Consider the following 22,140-nt stretch of genomic DNA (forward strand, 5'->3'; position numbering starts at 1 on the left):
ATGTCGGAGATGAAAGAACACCGGAGCCTTTGGAATTTTGGATAATCCCGCAACATTGTAACCTAGAGTCTGCTATAGCTGTAATTGAACAATTGTAGTTATTCAACCCGATTGTAATTGTTCGAGAGTTGTGATAGTGAGCTTGGGCTCGAGGCGACAGTCAGTCGCTGAACGTAGCCGCGGTCACGGGATGAACGCTTTGCCTAACAAAGGTAAGGAGTAATTCTATAGCTCTCCTTAAAAGAAATATTCGTGGCGAAACGCGACAGTAAACATTCCAACGGTTTCTGTCCCGTGGCTCGCCACACGCAGACCCTATTCTTCGAGTAAGATGATTGCCAGATGTCGATGCGTCTCCGCAGTACATGTTCGGCTAGCTCGAGGGCCCGTTATAAATCTTAAGGTTTAGTTAACTAAAGTCCTTCAAACAGACAAACAGTCTTTGTCCCAACTACGGGAAGATAGGGGAGACATATTTTTCAACGAGCGGCGTCTCCCACTAGCAACTTTCCCTCGAGGGCGGCTAGCATCTTTTTCTAACCACCGATATGGAGATTGAACAATTAGCAACGCCAATTTCCCTTACTTTCTGAACGAAGGCTTTTCTCGACGAATCCGATGATCTCGTGTCCTTAGACACACCCCATTATAGTTTTCCTCTGTGGCATGATCGGGACGGGAAAGTCATTCCCGCTCGCGATCTCATCGATGAAAAAGAGTAACCCCTTACGACCAGTGAATATTACGCATCCGACTTAGATTTTGTGAGTACGTTCATCTATCATCCCGTCGACCGCGGATTCGTTATTGAACCTAGGATCATTGTCATTAGTTTCTCGAGCACCTAACTACCGCAGTTACTTGTCCGGTTCTATAATAATCGTATTTGCACTAGTCAATGTCTTCTCCATTGCATAACGACAACGTGTAACCCAAACGAAGATTCGTTTCACGCCCCTAACCCTAATTCTAATGTAAACCCGACATCAGAAGTGGGATCAGTGCTGGTTATAACAGTGCAAGAGCTTACGACCATCGTGCGCGAGTCAATTCCGTCGCTAGTGCAAAAATCGAGTGTGGAACCTAACAATTTTTCGACTCCGCTGCCTGGTGCGCAGCTACCAATCTGATTATGGAGAGAGATCCTTTACAAAGCAGTGCCCTGAATATAATTTCAATGCCGAGTGTCGAATTGACTTCTACGTAGTGGAGGCGCTAACTGGTACATCAAGCCATCCGGGTGAGTCGTTTCCATTTTACCCCGATTTCGGAGCCGAGTGTTCGCTAATTAAAGAATCCGTAGTCTTGAGAATTTCTGGCAAAAGAACGATTGATATAGTAGTAATGCGAGGAATAAGAAATATTGGTACTAAACGTATCGCTCAAATCTTGTCCGTTGCAGGTGTCGGTGGTTAGAGATAAACCTTTCATGTTCTCGCTGATAGTTATTTAACAATACGATATCGCGATTACTCGTTAAATTTTAAGCCAAGATTTTGACGTAATATTACACAAAATAGCCTCGCTATGTGTAAAACAAAAATAATTAATGCCTGTAATAAAACCGCTGAAAACGAGATCGATGTTAATGAAGTTGACAATGAGGTACGTGGTAGCGATAAAAGTCGATTAATCTTTCTTTTCGAAAATTCAGAGATTCATCCGTTACGGGTTCCCTACGTACTCGTACAAAAAAAATACAGGCCAGTTAGAAGTACAATTCATGACCGAAACTCGATTCATTTACCCCGATGGATTCTGTCGCCACGATTTTCTTGCCTTTTGAGTTTAATTGTCGAGGATGATTCTAACGATCTTCTCTGTGTGGGACTCGTATGATTTCGCAAGCCTTGCCCAAAGACGGGTAATATTTTACCAACAGTGGGAGGAGGAAGGCGAAGATCGATGGGTGTTTTCGATAATTGAAAACACCGTTTACACAAGCCGACACAGCGAACGATCTTTTGGTTAAATTCTCGAAGGGAAATTGTTTTGTTATATCTCTCTTATAATCGCATGCAAGAATGGCAAGAATATCGGTTAATAGCAATACCGGTATTGTTCTTAATTTTCAATTGACCCCGACGATATATTTATTAGTCCTTTCTGTGCGGGACTCGTGTGATTTCGCAAGCCTTGCCCAGAGACGGGTAATATTTTACCAACAATGGGAGGAGGAATGCGAAGATCAGTGGATGTTTCAGTAGCTGAAAACACCGTTCGCACAAGCCGACACAACGGACAACACCTTTGTTTAAAATTTAAGCAATGTTTCTAGCTTTAAAACCGTTCGCGAAAATAAATGAAATCGATGATAGGAGGTTTTAATTCAATTCTCGAGGACAACGAGATTACCAGAGAAGAAGAAAGTTTTTTAAATTTAATTTTCTTACCTTGAGGAAAAGGTGCTATCGGGTGCCATTACTCCAGCTGCTCCAGTGGTCGTCGAAGTTTGTTGGGTTTATTATTTAATCTCGAATATAGTTTTTTATCAACCTTTACTTTATTAAACTATTTCGATACAGATTGAGTGACTTGCTAACTGAATTAATATCGTAATGAGGACTTAAAATTTTCCTTTATTTAATCGCGACTCCCTTTTCTTTACCGAAAAACTAAAGACCCCGAAACGCAAAATACTTATACAAATTTCTAAACGCAGTAATGAGCGCAATAAAGAACGCAAAGAATAATGAGCCGTAATAACAAACGATCGCAAGAATTATGAACAAACTAACGAACGCTGCGCTATGTTGCTACGCTTATTTATAATGCCATCCCCCACGGGGTGGTGGTCCGCTGGGGGTACGCTTCCGTGGGAATCGGGATGTTGCAGTTTGGGCTTCTTGGAATCGTACGTGACAAAATGTAAATTCCATATTTCGACTTAGTTTTTCATCAGTCCTGTGTTTCCGCTGAGCTAGCGTCTAGGAGATTTGAAGCATTCCACGCTGATCTAGTCCTTTCCGCGAGAAACTTCCACGTGCTATACCGTGGGAATTACCGGTGTTTCTTCGGCGCGTGGAAGGGCTGGTGGCTGCAGCATCATTATCATTTCAAAGTTTGCTCGGGCAACACGCACAACTCCGCTGCTCTCCCATAACAAAGACCTCCTCCTTCGAATTGTTTTGCGTAAGTTTGGATGTTTGCATATTATGATTGTTTTGTGATTTTGATTGTTTTTCCTTTTTTTTGCTATTTCCCTAGGCTTCAGTGATCGACGTTCGAACCATGTTTGCTGAGGCGTTTCCATCAGAGGTTCCTTTCCAGACTTCCCTGGTACGTATTTAGGCTTGTTTTTAGTTCGCTTGATTCGTCCTGTTTCGTTTTATTTAAAATATACCGTGTTGTTCTCAGCCCAAGCGAAAGAGGGATTCCGAAGAACCCATGGGCGACTCGGGAGGACCCATCAAGCGCATGCGGCCCTGTGATAGACCACGAGTATCAGAGTGGTTGGGGGAACTGTTTAACATTGGTGCCGAGGCTGTGTCGAAATTGGGCTTTGACGATTTGGTTACTTTCGACGAGAATTTCTTCGATGCGGAGACCGTCATATTGGAGAGGGAACCCCCTCTGGTTGAAATCGTTGATACCGAGCGTTGCGTGAAAGTTCGTTTTGCGAATGAAATTCCCGAAGAGGTTTTGGAGGCGCATCTTCGTCACCATGCTTCTGGGAGAAAGGGAATTTCCCCTGTTGTGCGCTATTGGTGTATGCGTGAGTTCAGCGAACTTTATCCCGGAGCTCCTTGCTTCGATTTTGATTTAGTGTAGCTGCTTCAATTTCGTTGGTTCGCTGTTTGATGTTCCTTATTATTATTAATTTTTTGATATATTTTGTTTTGTGTTCAATATATATATATATATATATATATATATATATATATATATATATATATATATATATATATATATATATGTAATATCGTGATGTAATATGGTTACAAAACGTGGACAATAGAGATGTTAATCAGACAGAAAAGACGATTGTGGCTTAACTTGAACTATTCATACCAAACGTACAGAACACAACGCAATCCACACTCTCTCGGCAACGCCACTCGCAACCTCCGTCTCCGCTCGACTCGCACTCGGCTTCTCGACTCGCACTCTGCTTCTCGACTCGCGCTCTGTTTCTCGACTCGCACTCTGCTCCTCGACTGACCCTTTCTGGCAGTTGTCGCATTCTGTTGTCCTTTTCCTAGGACCACCGCACACGTGTTCCGCAGACGCTCGTGGCCAGGGTCACGTAGGTCTTTTCCACGAAACTATGCACTTGAAAAGACCGATGACACATTGATGGGCCCGACGGCGCCCCGGCTCTCGCGACACTGTTCATAGTTCGTCCGATATTTCCCAGGCCTTTCGTCCACGATACTACATTCGGCCATCCTGCAATAACATCTGCCCTCAGATGTTGCCTTCTATCTCGCTGTCATCAGATGCGTCACTTTCGGCATTTAGGACCCAAGGTTTCATAAAATCGAGGTGTGCACGGGTCCTTCCTCAGGTACTGCTTCGCACGCTTTCTTCTTTTCTTGTAATTTCGCAGGTTCCCTTCTAGCTTACCTATGTTTCGTTCGGTTAGGCTACAGTCAAGGCAGTTGGATACCACGTGTTCGACCCTTTCGCGTAACCCCTTGAACCAGAAGTCCTTCTTGACCATAGCTTCTGTTTTGGTAACCTCGAAATGCCCACGCTCGTGCGCTTGCCTGACTACCTGAGCCCGCATCGCCTTCGATACTACTATTAGCACATCGTCCTCACACTCCTTATACAAAATATTGTTTCTTACTACCTGCCCATCGGCCTGACTGCACGTTGCGGCGTCCAAAATCCTACGGACTTCGATGTCCTTGTTCCGTGCCCTTCTCAACCGTGCAATCAGCCCGTCTTCACTCTCCGTTACATACATAGTGCTCGGCAGGGGGTTCCTACTCGGAGCATCTACATGCTGCATACTTTTCCCCGGCCGATGACGGCCGATGACCTGATACGTAATCTCGCCTAGTAACAAGGCCCATCTAGCCACACGCACACACAAATCTTTCTTTCTAACTACACCTATCGGACTCGCATACTCCAAGTCTGACGATTTGATGACACCCTCGTTTATCCACGCTTCCATCAGATCATCTACTTCCTTTCTTTCCGACGGCGCCAGTCTTCGCGGTCTTCGCGCTACCGGTTTGTCGCTTTTCAGAACTATTTTCTCGGTTATTCCGACGTCTCGCTTCTTCTCCGGCCTATACCCCCTAACGATATCGCGAATCGCTTCACGATAATGCGGTTCCCGTACGCGTGTCAGGTCTGTTTCGTCGGTCTGTTCTACCGCGTTTACCCCCAGTACATCCGGCGCGTCCTCGTGACCGTCGGTCTGATCGTCGAGTCGTAAAAATGTCACCTCGCCCCGTTTGACTCGCAACTCTACCTGGTCTAAAAAGTCGGTACCTAAGAGTAGACTGTGTCTTGTCATTACCTTATTCGAGACAACATGCAGAGTGACAGTAAAGTCGCACCCGTCGACCGTCATTACCCTTGTGAACTCGCCCCAGGTACTATTGCCAGCGGAACCAAAACCATCAAACTTAAGTTTGCAGTTTCCCAGAGGTGGTGATCCTAACCTCACATACTCATCCGCTCGTATGAACGTAAGGTTACTACCTGTATCCACTAATGCCACAAACCTACAATCATCTATCGCCACTTCCTTCACATACTTCCCCTTTTCGGATCTTGACACTACGCAAGTCTCTTTCGGTCGTGCCGTACACCTCGCTGCAATATGTCCAAATCCGCTGCACTTGAAACACCTAACACCTTCTCCCCTCTCCGGACACTTAACACTTAGATGATCCTCACTACCGCAAATGAAGCATCTTCTTTTCTTCATTGCGTCTACAGATTGTCTGGGCTTCCCGTTCTTCTGGGTTTCAGCCGGCTTCACAATCGACTTTGCTCTGCGACTCTTCTGCTCTTCGTACATCACTAACCTCTTCCTCAACCCTTTGATTGACGTAGCGCCGTACAATACAGCCTTATTGTTCTCGTCGTCTATTATTCCATCCACTATGTATTCCACCTTTGCTTCCTCCTCCATGTCCACATGGCTAGCTATTTCGAGCATACGGTACATGTAAGCCAAACATGCTTCATCACTCTCCTTTTTTGTTTCTTCAAGTTTCTGATGAACTTGCCTACTGTTGACTTTCCTCGAAAATTCTTTCACTAGCCCCCTCTTCAACTCATGCCAAGTCCTGGCGTGACACTCGAAGCTCGCAAATATTTTCGCTGATCCCTTCAGCAGCTTCCTCGCGTAGACTGCCTTCTGCCCATCCGACCACATGCACGTATCAGCGACTTCCTCGAACAACTCGAACCATCGTTCGACATTTTCACCTCTGTTGCCACTAAACGACTCTAATGCATCTTCGACGTCTCTAAAACTCAGTGTCGAACCAACACATGCCCTTCGACAACATTCGTCACGGTCCTGATGCACCCTTCGCGTATCTCTCTTGTATCCTCTTGCGTTTTTCTTGTCATCTTCATCCTCACTTTCGTCGTCGCTTTCTTCTTCCGACGATATGTCATTACCATCCATGGCCGCTCGTAGCCGTGCGCGTAATTCTACTTTTCTTCCCGTCGTTTTTAAACCCAAACTAGCGAGGCGCTCCTTCAACTCCTTCGTATTCATTTTCTCAACATCCTCATCTTCGTTGCAATCACGCTCAGCTCTCTGTACACTTTCTAAATCTCGTTGACCGGTTAGCTCTTCACCGCCCGTCGATCCCTTACGATACGATTGTCCAGCCCTACACGCCCGATTCAGCCTTGCAATCAGCACTGACCTCGCACCCGATATAGGGAGGTTCATTCGCGCGAGCTTATTCCTCAGCTCCTCCAGCGTCGAACCCTCTTCACCCGACAATCGTTCGTCCTCGACGTTTGCCATTTTTCACACTGCACAAACTTAAATAGTCAACGATATCGTCTTTTACCGCACCGCGTACCGGTAAATTCACAACTAGCTCGAATAGCTCTGTTAAACCGTTTCGTTTTCTGTCTTGTCCAATCCCGGCTGAGCCCCCAAAAATATGTAATATCGTGATGTAATATGTTTACAAAACGTGGACAATAGAGATGTTAATCAGACAGAAAAGACGATTGTGGCTTAACTTGAACTATTCATACCAAACGTACAGAACACAACGCAATCCACACTCTCTCGGCAACGCCACTCGCAACCTCCGTCTCCGCTCGACTCGCACTCGGCTTCTCGACTCGCACTCTGCTTCTCGACTCGCGCTCTGTTTCTCGACTCGCACTCTGCTTCTCGACTCGCGCTCTGTTTCTCGACTCGCACTCTGCTCCTCGACTGACCCTTTCTGGCCGTTGTCGCATTCTGTTGTCCTTTTCCTAGGACCACCGCACACGTGTTCCGCAGACGCTCGTGGCCAGGGTCACGTAGGTCTTTTCCACGAAACTATGCACTTGAAAAGACCGATGACACATTGATGGGCCCGACGGCGCCCCGGCTCTCGCGACACTGTTCATAGTTCGTCCGATATTTCCCAGGCCTTTCGTCCACGATACTACATATATATATATATATAAATATATATATATATATATATATATATATATTTTAAATCTGATAGTGTTAGGTTATCTATTTTACGTTTGTTAATTTTTTAATTTTATATTTCCCCCCTTTTTAATTAATTATATATATATATATGTCGGAGATGAAAGGAAAGCCGAGGCCCTTCCTTGGAAATTTTGGGAACATCCTCTAGTACCTTAGCCTAGATTTTATTATAGTTGTAATTGTTTAAGATTTGTAATAAGCGAGATTGGGTTCGAGGTGACAATCGGTCGCTGAACGTAGCCACGGTCACGGGATGGATGTTTTATCTAACGGAGGTCTGGAGTGGTTGTATGTGTTTTCCGAGAAGTGTGGTTGTGGCGGCATGCGGCCTCGAGAGCGGGCCGAGCCACGTGTGATGTTGCCTCGGAGGTGCCGATGCAATGGGACATACATTGTATTTAGTAACCAAAACTCCAGGCAGAAACTGCCTAGCAACGGCGTTTGGAACTTTCTCGATGCTTCCAACGAGTGTGCCTAGCAACGGCGTTTGGAACCTTCTCGATGCTTCCAAACGGGTATAGAAAACAAAATGCAATCGTACAGGGAGAAAAATCTCCACGAGGCTGGCATTCTTGCGATTGCCTTGGAGAGTGATACATCGAGCGTTTTCGAGGATCGCATTTGCGTCTAAGTTAGTTTCGCTTAGTAAGGAGTTATCCCGGTGACCGTGGATTCGTTTGAACTCAAACATTGCTAATAGTATTATTTAATTTAATTATTCGTAGATCGTATTATTCATTAGGCTTAGTGTTTGTTAGACTTATTATTAGTTGTACTTATTATTTGTTAAGCTTAGTGATAGACCTGTATATACGTGTAAATAAAATCTCGCCTTTGTGAAACGATGGCTAGTCCACATGAAGAGTCGTCGCGCGCCCAAAATTCGAATCCTGATCCGACATATATATATTTTTACATTTGTAGTTGTGCATAAAATTTATGAAAGAAAAGTGTTAACAATGTGTTTTCATGATTTGTTTCTCGCGCCTGACTTCCATTAATCCCTAATATTCCTGTCGCCATGACGCGTGTAAATCCAACATGGCCGCTCATAAATGTCATCAGTAAAGTTTTTAGTGACGGGTCTTTAGTTTTGTTTGATATCGAAGTAATTTTTCGTCTGTCGCTCGTTTTTCCTTATTCTACCGCAATTAGAACATTTATTTATTAATATTATTTTAAAGTGACAATAGTATAACTCGTGTGAATATACGTATATATATATGTTTATGTTGTGTGTCACTTCAGTATAGCTAATGTTTTGTAATTCTTCGATTGCATTATTTATTGTTTCGAGTAGTTTATTTTATAGAGTATTCGATAATATAAAACATATGCACTCACACATACATATATATATATATATATATATATATACGTATTTATATGCATATCTCTCTTGCCCATATAGTGTTCATACGAAATGAAATGTTAATTATTTATTTTATATTAATTTCTTTTAATAAGATAGAATACGCACACGCACGCGTATATATGTATATATCTCTGGCAAAGTGATTTTCATTTAGATTCTTTAGTAATATAGTGTTGTGTATTTGAGGTTATGTGTCAATCATTTGATTTCATATATACATATATATCTTGTATTGTGACAACGTAGTATTGAAGGTTTTGTTTCTAGATTATTGTGCGTTTAATGTGTGTTTACATATTTGTGTTTGATGGTAGAATTTCTGTACCCAATTCCTCAAGTCGTTGCGCTGTTAATCGTTTTGAGCGTTTGGGCTATCGACAGGTTGTCGCTTAGTCCCAAGTGTTGCGTTGTGTGTTCTATAGTAGTTTTAGTTTAGAAAATAGATTATTTATATGTTTATGTAGAGACATGCATGTTTCGTAATGTAGTTCTTATTTTATAATTCTTTACTGGAACGCAAGCTAGCTTTAAATATGTATTTTAGTTTATCGATTTGAATCAATAATGCAGAATGAGCATACATAGATTTCTATATGTTTGCATAGAGACATGCATGTTTCGCTATGTAGTTCTTGTTTTATAATTCTTTACTGGAACGCAAGCTAGCTTTAAATATGTATTTTAGTTTATCGATTTGGATCAATAATGTAGAATGAGCATAGATTTTTATATGTTTGCATAGAGACATGCATGTTTCGCAATGTAGTTCTTGTTCTTTACTGGAACGTAGGCTAGTTTTAAATATGTATTTTAGATTATCGATTTGAATCAATAATGTAGAAAGAGCATACATTAATAGTAGTTTAGTTTAGAATATAATTTATATATTTATATATAGACATGCATGTTTCGTAATGTAGTTCTTATTTTATAATTCTTTACCGGAATGTAGGCTAGTTTTAAGTATGTATCTGTTTGATAGAATGCGCACACATATATATATGTTTAATACAATATTGTATGTTTTATGTATTCGTTAGACTATTAGTTTTTGACTTCGTATATACTTATATTTCATAAATTGTTAATATAGTATTGGAAGCACTGTCTCTAATATTTACTAGTTTATTACATGTCTAGCATATATGTTTATACTTATATGTAACTCTCCAAGTTGATTGATTAAAATATATTTATATATACATGTATTTCTGGCGTTTCAATTATTTCCCCTTTTGTAGTTATTCTTATTTCCCGGTTTATTTGTTTGGTTCGTAACTCGTTCAATCCATTAGCTGGTTTTATTTATTTTATTTTATACTGGTTGGATTTATTAGTCGCCCTCGTTTTGTTAATCCTTCCTTTAGTTTCGTAGCGCCGTGTGTTCGTTCGTGCATTCAAATCCTTATTCGCGCGTTTTGTATAGAATAGTTTTCTTGTTCTTGTTACGGCGCGTGCGAAGCGCGGGATGTGACACCCCCGCCCTTGGAGTTCAAATTTCCAAAGGAAATTTGACTGATGGTGTCACTGAGTTCGCTCAAGGCGGATGTAGATGTCGTTGGTTGTTGAGTGACTACCGGTGTTATCGTCCATCATTCCCAGGATGTTTACTGTTCCAGGGACGATTGTTTTTCCTGTCGCTCCTCTGGCCAATGTGTTTAAGACTGCAATTTTTCTGCCGGGAACATGACGTGGTCCCGTAGTGCGTCCAGGTCCTCTTGGGTATATATTCCGCTCATGGTCAACGACGATGGTGCTGAATATCGCCACGTTTGGCGCACGTCCGGGCGGAGTTTGTGTGGTGCGATTCCCTTGCCAAACGGGTAGCTCCGAGTAGCATTTTGTTGTATGTCGTACTTTTACTTGTACCGGAATGTATTTGACTATATGGACCGCTTCTCCTCCGATCAAATCCATGTGTCCTGCGTTTTGGTTATGGCGTATGCAAATTCGTCGGGCGGTAAGTTTGCCAAGCTTAAAGCGTTCTCTATTAGTTTCTTCTGTGTGGTGTATCTTTATGTCAGTGTATCATGGTATAATATTTTCATTTCTCGAGTTTATCAGAAATAAGAATAACCTTTTATAGAAAAAGAAAATTTTTATATTTGTCGGATCGTCACTGGGAATGGGGTTGTGGGCGTCAAATGAATCTTCTCGAGGATTAGCCATTGATACAGTACACACAGGCGTAGTTTATTGCAATGATAGAATTATTACAGTCTTAACAGTTGATCACGGCGGTTCGGCACTCGCGACGCTAGTGACGATGTTCTCGGGCTCAATAACGAATCCGCGGCCAACGGGATGACGACAGAACGTTCACACAAAGTCTAAGTCTGAAAATAATCACTGATCGCGAAGGCGTTACTCCTTGATCGATGAGATCGCGAGCGAGAATGCCTTTCCTGTCCCGATGATGCCACAGAGGAAAACTATAATGGGGTGTGTCTAAGGACACGAGATCATCGGATTCGTCGAGAAAAGCCTTCGTTCAGAAAGTAAGGGAAATTGGCGTTGCTGCTAATTGGTCAATCTCTATATCGGTGGTTAGAAAAGGATGTTAGCCGCCCTCGAGGGAAAGTTGCTAGTGGGAGACGCCCTTCGTTAAAAAATATGTCTCCCCTATCTTCCCGTAGCTGGGACAAAGACTGTTTGTCTGTTTGAAGGACTTTAGTTAACTAAACCTTAAGATTTATTACGGGCCCTCGGGCTAGCCGAACATGTACTGCGGAGACGCATCGACATCTGGCAATCATCTTACTCGAAGAATAGGGTCTGCGTGTGGCGAGCCACGGGACAGAAACCGTTGGAATGTTTACTGTCGCGTGTCGCCACGAATATTTCTTTTAAGGAGAGCTATAGAATTACTCCATACCTTGTTAGGCAAAACGTTCATCCCGTGACCGCGGCTACGTTCGGCGACTGACTGTCGCCTCGAGCCCAAGCTCATTATCACAATTCTCGAATAATTACAATCGGGTTGAATAACCACAATTGTTTGATTACAGCTATAGTAGACTCTAGGTTACAATGTTGCGGGGTTATCCAAAATTCCAAAGGCTCCGGTGTTCTTTTCATCTCCGACACGGCCATCCTGACTATCACACGTCCTCGTGTGTAACTAAAATATCGTATTTCTTACATTAGATTCGCTACAACCGACATTGTTTACGATTTAACTAAATGTCTAAGTAAGTCAAGGGTCCAGTGCAATAACAAAGTTTCGTTCGGAGGTTTGACAACAGAAAAATAAAAGAGAATAGGAATTTGTAATGTTATAATTTGTACTCAAAGTGTCAGGTGCGTTCTGTGAGTCGCCAGTCAGACCGTAATGACACAACAGATCATTTTCGATTTCGTATACTGGTGAACCTCAGTTTGTTGGATCATATTGCCACGTTGGGTGCATTACACCCAGAAAGTACGTAAGCCCACTCAACGGGTTACAACAAAAGCACGTAACCCCACTCAACGGGTTACAACAAAAGCACGTAACCCCACTCAACGGGTTACAACAAAAAGCATATCAACCCACTCAACGGGTTACAACAAAAGCACATCAACCCACTCACCGGGCTACAACAGAAACACATCAACCCACTCAACGGGTTACAACAAAAGCACATCAACCCACTCAACGGGTTACAACAAAAGCACATCAACCCACTCACCGGGTTACAACAAAAGCACATAAAACCACTCGGTGTATTACTATGACCACAACGCAGTGTTAATGATCCTCTGAGGTCAGTGTACTTGCATCGTTATTATCACCGCCGTCGTCATCACCGCAGACGTCTAACTCAGCAGGGACGCAACCTTCTGGCATCTTTCTCAGTCTGTCGTGTCTGTCCTTATATGATCGTTTGCCGTCTAAGGTTTTTAGGGTATATCTATCTCCTTCCAAAATCTCTGCTATTACGAACGGACCCCTGAATTTCGGATCTAACTTCGTCTGGTTCCGTTCCTCGTTCTTGCGTAATACGAAATCGCCAAGGTTGAACCTAACTATTTTAGCTTTGTTTTCGTCGAACCTATCCTTATCGTATTTGGCGCTTGCTTCTATATTCTTTATCGCCTGCTGTCTTACATGGGAGATATTTACCTCTCTTTCTTCGATACTGTCGGGTAGGGATAAGCCGTAGGGTCTCGCTGTTTTACCGATTAGTAGTTCCAACGGGCTTGACTTAGTCACGCGGTTGGTGGTACAATTCAAGGCTAGTTGTATTTCCCCGATCGCGTCTTGCCAGGACCGCCCGGTGGTTTCTATTGTTGTGAACATGTTTTTTAGCGTACTCATAATACGCTCTACCTGCCCGTTGGCCCTACTAGCTCCGGTCGCAATTAAATGGAGTTTTATGTGTTTACTTTGACAAAAGTCGCGAAATTCTTTGCCCGTAAAACATCTTCCCTGATCCGCTATTATCCGGCAGGGACTGCCGAACAAAAATATAGCGGACTTAAGCGCTTTAATGGTGTTAACGGAGTCTAACTTACGGGTATGGTGCAAATATACGAACTTGGTGAAGGCGTCGACCAACACAACGACGTATTCCTTCGAATCGTTTTTACCGCTTAGTTTGCCCGTTATGTCCATATGAACCATATGCCAAGGTATACTGGTCTTAGGTATGGGGTGTAGTTCGGCTTGTACTCTACCCGAACTCGCCTTTGAAACTCGACAAGCATGACAGTTCTCTACGAATTTGCGAACATACTTCGCCATTCCTTCGAACCAGTAATACTCGTACAGTTTCTCAAGCGTTTTATCCCAACCTAAGTGCATAATGGACTGGTGCACATGGTTAATAACAGACCACCTAAACCCTCTCGGAACGATGGGCAGGCAGAGAGTTCTACCTTTTCTCTGTAATTTACGGTGAAGGGTGCCGGACCGTAACTCATACGTATTCGCGACATCTTCCGCGAGCTCTTCGTTCTGTAATTTATCGACGATCTCAGCAATTTGTGGGTCGCGACGTTGTTCCGCTAGTAGCCAATCGTCGGAGATTTCGGTTAGGTTAATTTCTTTCTCTACAATTTTGCTAAACGTACTGCGATCCAAGTCTACGGGATTTCGCGAAAAGAAATCTACGTGGGCCATTCGTTTACCTTCCCGGTACATAATGTCGAAGGTAAAAGTTTGCAGGTAAGCCCACCATCTGTAAACCCTGTCGTTCAAGTGTACCTTGCTACTGGATGCTTTCAGGGAGTTGCAATCGGTGACGACGAGAAATTCTCGTCCGTGTAAGTAATGACGGAAGTGTTTGACGGCGTTTACAACTGCTAACGTTTCCAATTCGTAGGAATGATACCTAGATTCCGCAGGGCTAGTCCTTTTGCTATAATACTCCACTACTCGATTTTTGCCTTCGACCCTGTGCATTAGAATGGCTCCATATCCTTCCGAGCTAGCGTCCGTATGTAGTTCTATGGGGTAATTGGGGTCAAATATCATCAGAACCGGCGCGTCAGTCAGGACGGAAATTACCTTTTGTCTTATCTGTTCGTGCCTATCCGTCCAAGGTATATTCTTGTTACTCGAGGTAAGTGCGTACAGGGGTTTCATTACTTGTGAAAATTTGGGAACGAAGCTTCGGAAATAAGAGGCCAAACCTATGAATTGTCTAAGTTGTGTGACGGTCGACGGTGCAGGTAAAGAACTCAAGGCTTGTATTTTACCCGGGTTTGGACGGACTTCTCCGTTACGGATTACGTATCCCAAGTAGAGTACCGATGTCTTTAAAAAGGAGCATTTCGAAAAGTTAAAGGAGAATCCGGCTTTCACGAGGGTATCTAATACGGTGCTCAACCTTTCTAGAGCTTGATCTATTGAGTCGGCGATAATTAGGACGTCGTCCAAGTAAACAACAACGAACGAATACGCGAGGTCGCCTAAGGCGTTGAGAATGGCCCTCTGGAAAACGGATGGTGCGTTTTTCAAACCGAACGGCATAGTCACGTATTCGTATTGCCCGTCGGGTGTAACGAACGCCGTATATTCCGTCGAATTAGGATGAATGGGAATTTGGTGGAATCCGCTGGCCATGTCCAGGCTAATGAAGTATCTCGCCTTCTGCAATCTCGCGATTTGATCCGCGATGAGGGGTAGGGGATACCGGTCCGCGACCGTATTTTTATTTAGTGCCCGAAAATCTACGCACAGTCTATCTGAGCCGTCTTTCTTCTTTACAAGTAAGACAGGGCTCGCGAACGGCGAGCTGCTCGGCCTCACGATTTTTGCTCTAATTAACTCGTCTATTCTCTCACGCACTATCCTACGCTCTTCTTCGCTAAGTCGGTAGGGGCTTCTTTGCACGGTAACATTAGGATCGATTAACCGTATTTCTAACTGGCCCGTGCTTACGCGAGTACGTGGGAAGCCCGTAATGAATGAATCTTTGAATTTCTCGAGGACAGAAATTAACCGACTTTTATCGTTGCCAACTATGTCAGTGTCAACCGCATTGATATTGATCTCGTCCTCGGAGGTTTTACTACAGGCATTAATAGTCTTCGTTTTACAAATATCGACGCTATTCCGTGTAATAGTTACATCAAAACCCTGGCTTAAGATCTCGCGGCCAATCATGATATCATAATGTAAGTGACTATCGGCCAGAACGTGGAAGGTTATCTCCAATGTAAAACAGTTAATGCGTACCGTAGATAAGATCTGGGAGGTACTCTTAACGCAGGTGTTTCCTATTCCTCGCATAACTACTATATCTGTCGTTCTCCTTCCGGAGAATTTCGGAGCGACAGATTCTCTAATTAATGAGCACTCGGCTCCGGAATCGAAGTAAAATGGGAACGACTCACCCAGATGACTTAGACTACCGGCTGGGGACTCCACCACGCAGGAGTTGACTTTACGCTCATCCTTGAGGCCTGGTCTACCGTCCCGTCGTGCCGGGCAGTTAGGTGCGATATGGCCTTCCGCATGACACCTGTAGCAGACCACCTTGGACGGTGCGGCCGGTCGGTTTCCTTCCTGGCGTCGTGCATCCCTCTGTTGTTCGCCCTGCATCCTCTTGCGGCAGTCCTTGATTCTGTGTCCGAGAGTACCACAGTAATGACACCTCGTCTGGTGGCCCGATAACTTGCGTCGCTTAGCTTCGGGTTCCGCCGGTGCATATCTCGGCGAAGATGTCGACTCTTCTTCGTAACAGAAGGGTCGCATTTCGCTCAGGAATTGGTCCTCCGTTCTGATATCGCTCGTGAGGGCCAGTCGTTTAAGACGTTGGTCGTGTGGAATTAATATGTAGAGAGTGACAGCGTTAAGTATTTCGTCTAGCGTAGAATGTTGCCACCGCATCTGCAGGAGGGAGCGGACACGGCCGGCAAACGCCCCCGTGGATTCGCCCGCTCCCCGCGGTTCCCTGGATACCTTGATTAACGATGAGGACGTCGTCTCTCGGCCACCGAACTGTGTAAGGAATCGTTCCTTAACTTTAGGCCAAGTAATTTCTCCGTTTCCCGTCGTTCGCGCCAGCCAATGTGCTGCAGAACCCTGTAGAGAGTCACTTAAGGCAGAGTATAGCGCGCCACCTCGCAGGGGGTTGTCCTCCATGGCCATACTAACAGCCGCGCACCACGCGGCTGGGTCGGCGCCTGCGACTTCTGGGTTAAAATGTGGGAATTTGGTGATTCCCGTATTTGGTCGTTGCATTAGCGTATGCATCAGGTTGCTCATGGTAGCGACCTGCCCTTCCAGTGTTCGCAACCGTTCGAATCCCACTTCTGATGTCGGATCGTCACTGGGAATGGGGTTGTGGGCGTCAAATGAATCTTCTCGAGGATTAGCCATTGATACAGTACACACAGGCGTAGTTTATTGCAATGATAGAATTATTACAGTCTTAACAGTTGATCACGGCGGTTCGGCACTCGCGAGGCTAGTGACGATGTTCTCGGGCTCAATAACGAATCCGCGGCCAACGGGATGACGACAGAACGTTCACACAAAGTCTAAGTCTGAAAATAATCACTGATCGCGAAGGCGTTACTCCTTGATCGATGAGATCGCGAGCGAGAATGCCTTTCCTGTCCCGATGATGCCACAGAGGAAAACTATAATGGGGTGTGTCTAAGGACACGAGATCATCGGATTCGTCGAGAAAAGCCTTCGTTCAGAAAGTAAGGGAAATTGGCGTTGCTGCTAATTGGTCAATCTCTATATCGGTGGTTAGAAAAGGATGTTAGCCGCCCTCGAGGGAAAGTTGCTAGTGGGAGACGCCCTTCGTTAAAAAATATGTCTCCCCTATCTTCCCGTAGCTGGGACAAAGACTGTTTGTCTGTTTGAAGGACTTTAGTTAACTAAACCTTAAGATTTATTACGGGCCCTCGGGCTAGCCGAACATGTACTGCGGAGACGCATCGACATCTGGCAATCATCTTACTCGAAGAATAGGGTCTGCGTGTGGCGAGCCACGGGACAGAAACCGTTGGAATGTTTACTGTCGCGTGTCGCCACGAATATTTCTTTTAAGGAGAGCTATAGAATTACTCCATACCTTGTTAGGCAAAACGTTCATCCCGTGACCGCGGCTACGTTCGGCGACTGACTGTCGCCTCGAGCCCAAGCTCATTATCACAATTCTCGAATAATTACAATCGGGTTGAATAACTACAATTGTTTGATTACAGCTATAGTAGACTCTAGGTTACAATGTTGCGGGGTTACCCAAAATTCCAAAAGCTCCGGTGTTCTTTTCATCTCCGACATATTCATATATATTATATTATTTTTCCTTTCCCCCTTTTTTTCTCTTCTTTTTTTTATTGTTAAAACCTTGTTTTATTTTAGGTTTTACGTTCATGTTATCAGTGAAAATAAATATTATGAATACTACTTGGGTTATAATTATATACATATATGCGTACGTATTGGTAAGTAGTATAAATGAATTTGTTTTATTGTTATAAATATATAAGTATATATCATCAATAGGAATAAATATTACAAATGTACCTTGTCTTTGAATATATATATATATATATGTAGTATCGTGGACGAAAGGCCTGGGAAATATCGGACGAACTATGAACAGTGTCGCGAGAGCCGAGGCGCCGTCGGGCCCATCAATGTGTCATCGGTCTTTTCAAGTGCATAGTTTCGTGGAAAAGACCTACGTGACCCTGGCCACGAGCGTCTGCAGAACACGTGTGCGGTGGGCCTAGGAAAAGGGCAATAGAATGCGACAACGGTCAGTCGAGAAACAGAGCGCGAGTCGAGAAGCAGAGTGCGAGTCGAGAAGCCGAGTGCGAGTCGAGCGGAGACGGAGGTTGCGAGTGGCGTTGCCGAGAGAGTGTGGATTGCGCTGTTTTCTGTACGTTTGGTGTGAATAGTTCAAGTTAAGCCACAATCGTCTTTTCTGTCTGATTAACATCTCTATTGTCCACTTTTTGTGAACATATTACATCACGATATTACATATTTTTGGGGGCTCAGCCGGGATTGGACAAGACAGAAAACGAAACCGTTTAACAGAGCTATTCGAGCTAGTTGTGAATTTACCGGTACGCGGTGCGGTAAAAGACGATATCGTTGACTGTTTAAGTTTGTGTAGTGTGAAAAATGGCCAACGTCGGGGACGAACGATTGTCGGGTGAAGAGGGTTCGACGCTGGAGGAGCTGAGGAATAAGCTCGCGCGAATGAACCTCCCTATATCGGGTGCGAGGTCAGTGCTGATTGCAAGGCTGAATCGGGCGTGTAGGGCTGGACAATCGTATCGTAAGGGATCGACGGGCGGTGAAGAGCTAACCGGTCAACGAGATTTAGAAAATGTACAGAGAGCTGAGCGTGATTGTAACGAAGGTGAGGATGTTGAGAAAATGAATACGAAGGAGTTGAAGGAGCGCCTCGCTAGTTTGGGTTTAAAAACGACGGGAAGAAAAGTAGAATTACGCGCACGGCTACGAGCGGCCATGGATGGTAATGACATATCGTCGGAAGAAGAAAGCGACGACGAAAGTGAGGATGAAGATGACAAGAAAAACGCAAGAGGATACAAGAGAGATACGCGAAGGGTGTATCAGGACCGTGACGAATGTTGTCGAAGGGCATGTGTTGGTTCGACACTGAATTTTAGAGACGTCGAAGATGCATTAGAGTCGTTTAGTGGCGACAAAGGTGAAAATGTCGAACGATGGTTCGAGTCGTTCGAGGAAGTCGCTGATACGTGCATGTGGTCGGATGGGCAGAAGGCAGTCTACGCGAGGAAGCTGCTGAAGGGATCAGCGAAAATATTTGCGAGCTTCGAGTGTCATGCCAGGACTTGGCATGAGTTGAAGAGGGGGCTAGTGAAAGAATTTTCGAGGAAAGTCAACAGTAGGCAAGTACATCAGAAACTTGAAGAAACAAAAAAGGAGAGTGATGAAGCATGTTTGGCTTACATGTACCGCATGCTCGAAATAGCCAGCCATGTGGACATGGAGGAGGAAGCAAAGGTGGAATACATAGTGGATGGAATAATAGACGACGAGAACAATAAGGCTGTATTGTACGGCGCTACGTCAATCAAAGGGTTGAGGAAGAGGTTAGTGATGTACGAAGAGCAGAAGAGTCGCAGAGCAAAGTCGATTGTGAAGCCGGCTGAAACCCAGAAGAACGGGAAGCCCAGACAATCTGTAGACGCAATGAAGAAAAGAAGATGCTTCATTTGCGGTAGTGAGGATCATCTAAGTGTTAAGTGTCCGGAGAGGGGAGAAGGTGTTAGGTGTTTCAAGTGCAGCGGATTTGGACATATTGCAGCGAGGTGTACGGCACGACCGAAAGAGACTTGCGTAGTGTCAAGATCCGAAAAGTACTTGAAGGACGTGTCGATAGATGGCTGCAGGTTTGTCTCGTTAGTGGATACAGGTAGTGACCTTACGTTCATACGAGCGGATGAGTATGCGAGGTTAGGATCACCACCTCTGGGAAACTGCAAACTTAGGTTTGATGGTTTTGGGTCCGCTGGCAATAGTACCTGGGGCGAGTTTACAAGGGTAATGACGGTCGACGGGTACGATTTTACTGTCACCCTGCATGTTGTCTCGAATAAGGTAATGACAAGACACAGTCTACTCTTAGGTACCGATTTTTTAGACCAGGTAGAGTTGCGAGTCAAACGGGGCGAGGTGACCTTTTTACGACTCGACGATCAGACCGACGGTCACGAGGACGCGCCGGATGTACTGAGGGTAAACGCGGTAGAACAATCCGATGAGATCGACTTGTCGCATGTACGAGAACCTCATTACCGTGAAGCCATTCGGGATATTATTAAAGGGTATAGGCCGGAGAAAAAGAGAGACGTCGGGATAACCGCGAAAATAGTTTTGGAAAGCGACAAGCCGGTAGCGCGAAGACCGCGAAGACTGGCGCCGTCGGAAAGAAAGGAAGAAGATGATTTGATGGAAGCGTGGACAAACGAGGGTGTCATCAAATCGTCAGACTCGGAGTATGCGAGTCCGATAGGTGTAGTTAGAAAGAAAGATTTGTGTGTGCGTGTGGCTAGATGGGCCTTGTTACTAGGCAAGATTAAGTATCAGGCGTGTCATCGGCCGGGGAAAAGTATGCAGCATGTAGATGCTCCGAGTAGGAACCCCCTGCCGAGCACTATGTATGTAACGGAGAGTGAAGACGGGCTGATTGCACGGTTGAGAAGGGCACAGAACAAGGACACTGAAGTCCGTAGGATTTTGGACGCCGCAACGTGCAGTCAGGCCGATGGGCAGGTAGTAAGAAACAATATTTTGTATAAGGAGTGTGAGGACGATGTGCTAATAGTAGTATCGAAGGCGATGCGGGCTCAGGTAGTTAGGCAAGCGTACGAGCGTGGGCATTTCGAGGTTACCAAAACAGAAGCTATGGTCAAGAAGGACTTCTGGTTCAAGGGGTTACGCGAAAAGGTCGAACACGTGGTATCCAACTGCCTTGACTGTAGCCTAACCGAACGAAACATAGGTAAGCTAGAAGGGAACCTGCGAAATTACAAGAAAAGAAGAAAGCGTGCGAAGCAGTACCTAAGGGAGGACCCGTGCACACCTCGATTTTATGAAACCTTGGGTCCTAAACGCCGAAAGTGACGCATCTGATGACAGCGAGATAAAAGGCAACATCTGAGGGCAGATGTTATTGCAGGATGGCCGAATGTAGTATCGTGGACGAAAGGCCTGGGAAATATCGGACGAACTATGAACAGTGTCGCGAGAGCCGAGGCGCCGTCGGGCCCATCAATGTGTCATCGGTCTTTTCAAGTGCATAGTTTCGTGGAAAAGACCTACGTGACCCTGGCCACGAGCGTCTGCAGAACACGTGTGCGGTGGGCCTAGGAAAAGGGCAATAGAATGCGACAACGGTCAGTCGAGAAACAGAGTGCGAGTCGAGAAACAGAGTGCGAGTCGAGGAGCCGAGTGCGAGTCGAGCGGAGACGGAGGTTGCGAGTGGCGTTGCCGAGAGAGTGTGGATTGCGCTGTTTTCTGTACGTTTGGTGTGAATAGTTCAAGTTAAGCCACAATCGTCTTTTCTGTCTGATTAACATCTCTATTGTCCACTTTTTGTGAACATATTACATCACGATATTACATATATGTGCGTGCAATGGTAAATATGACGGCTTATTTTTATGAGTCACTTGCATTATCAATGGACATGATTGTTATAAATATTGCCTACTTTACAACATGCGTGTATATATATTGGTAAACATAAGTGAAAATTATATGTATGGTTATAGATGTTGTTTGTTTACAGATGGATAGCAAAAGTATTTGGTTTCATGAGTGGCGTACAGGTGCTTTACAGTTCTACGGTACGGATTGCTATTCCTTGGACTAAAAAAAAAATTCTTTCGATGTCTGTCAGATTTTTGTAAACGAACATGCATGGAAGGATTTTCTGCAGAGATTCAAAATGCTCTCTGGATTCCTCGTGAAACGTCTGGACAACATCTACATGTTCCTCCATCCGTCGTTCAGAGAATGGTTGATGAATTCGCCATCAGTTCTATACACACATACAAAAATAGTTAATATATATATATTATATATATTTTTTTTATATATATATGTTTCATTCGGACCTGTTCCTTATATGAATACTGTATCTCTGTATATAATATAATATAT

General features: G+C 44.4%; 2 protein-coding genes across 2 annotated transcripts; one reads left to right on the top strand and one right to left on the bottom strand.

Moving 5' to 3' along the window:
- Nucleotides 1–2,111: 2,111 nt before the first annotated feature.
- On the top strand, nucleotides 2,112–3,870 carry LOC143303340 (uncharacterized). Its single transcript, XM_076622704.1, has 3 exons — nucleotides 2,112–3,132; nucleotides 3,208–3,279; nucleotides 3,358–3,870. The coding sequence occupies exons 2-3, from the start codon at nucleotides 3,232–3,234 to the stop codon at nucleotides 3,769–3,771; spliced, it is 462 nt and encodes a 153-aa protein (XP_076478819.1). The 5' UTR covers nucleotides 2,112–3,132; nucleotides 3,208–3,231; the 3' UTR covers nucleotides 3,772–3,870.
- A 7,272-nt stretch (nucleotides 3,871–11,142) lies between these two features.
- On the bottom strand, nucleotides 11,143–16,500 carry LOC143303301 (uncharacterized). Its single transcript, XM_076622539.1, has 2 exons — nucleotides 15,846–16,500; nucleotides 11,143–12,144 (listed from the first exon to the last, which is right to left on the bottom strand). The coding sequence occupies exons 1-2, from the start codon at nucleotides 16,339–16,341 to the stop codon at nucleotides 12,125–12,127; spliced, it is 516 nt and encodes a 171-aa protein (XP_076478654.1). The 5' UTR covers nucleotides 16,342–16,500; the 3' UTR covers nucleotides 11,143–12,124.
- Nucleotides 16,501–22,140: the final 5,640 nt, after the last annotated feature.

Source organism: Bombus vancouverensis, chromosome 11 (assembly GCF_051014615.1).
Source record: "Bombus vancouverensis nearcticus chromosome 11, iyBomVanc1_principal, whole genome shotgun sequence".
In the NCBI taxonomy this organism is placed as follows: domain Eukaryota; kingdom Metazoa; phylum Arthropoda; class Insecta; order Hymenoptera; family Apidae; genus Bombus; species Bombus vancouverensis.

What these genes read in the sequence shown, in the direction of transcription:
- LOC143303340 (XM_076622704.1), top strand. Translation starts at nt 3,232, where the DNA reads ATGTTTGCTGAGGCGTTTCCATCAGAGGTTCCTTTCCAGACTTCCCTG. An exon ending in TTCCTTTCCAGACTTCCCTG is followed by an intron (nt 3,280 to 3,357) that starts GTACGTATTTAG and finishes TGTTGTTCTCAG; the next exon opens with CCCAAGCGAAAGAGGGATTC.
- LOC143303301 (XM_076622539.1), bottom strand. Translation starts at nt 16,341, where the DNA reads ATGCGGTGGCAACATTCTACGCTAGACGAAATACTTAACGCTGTCACT. An exon ending in CGGTAGTCTAAGTCATCTGG is followed by an intron (nt 12,145 to 15,845) that starts GTGAGTCGTTCC and finishes ACGATATTTTAG; the next exon opens with TTACACACGAGGACGTGTGA.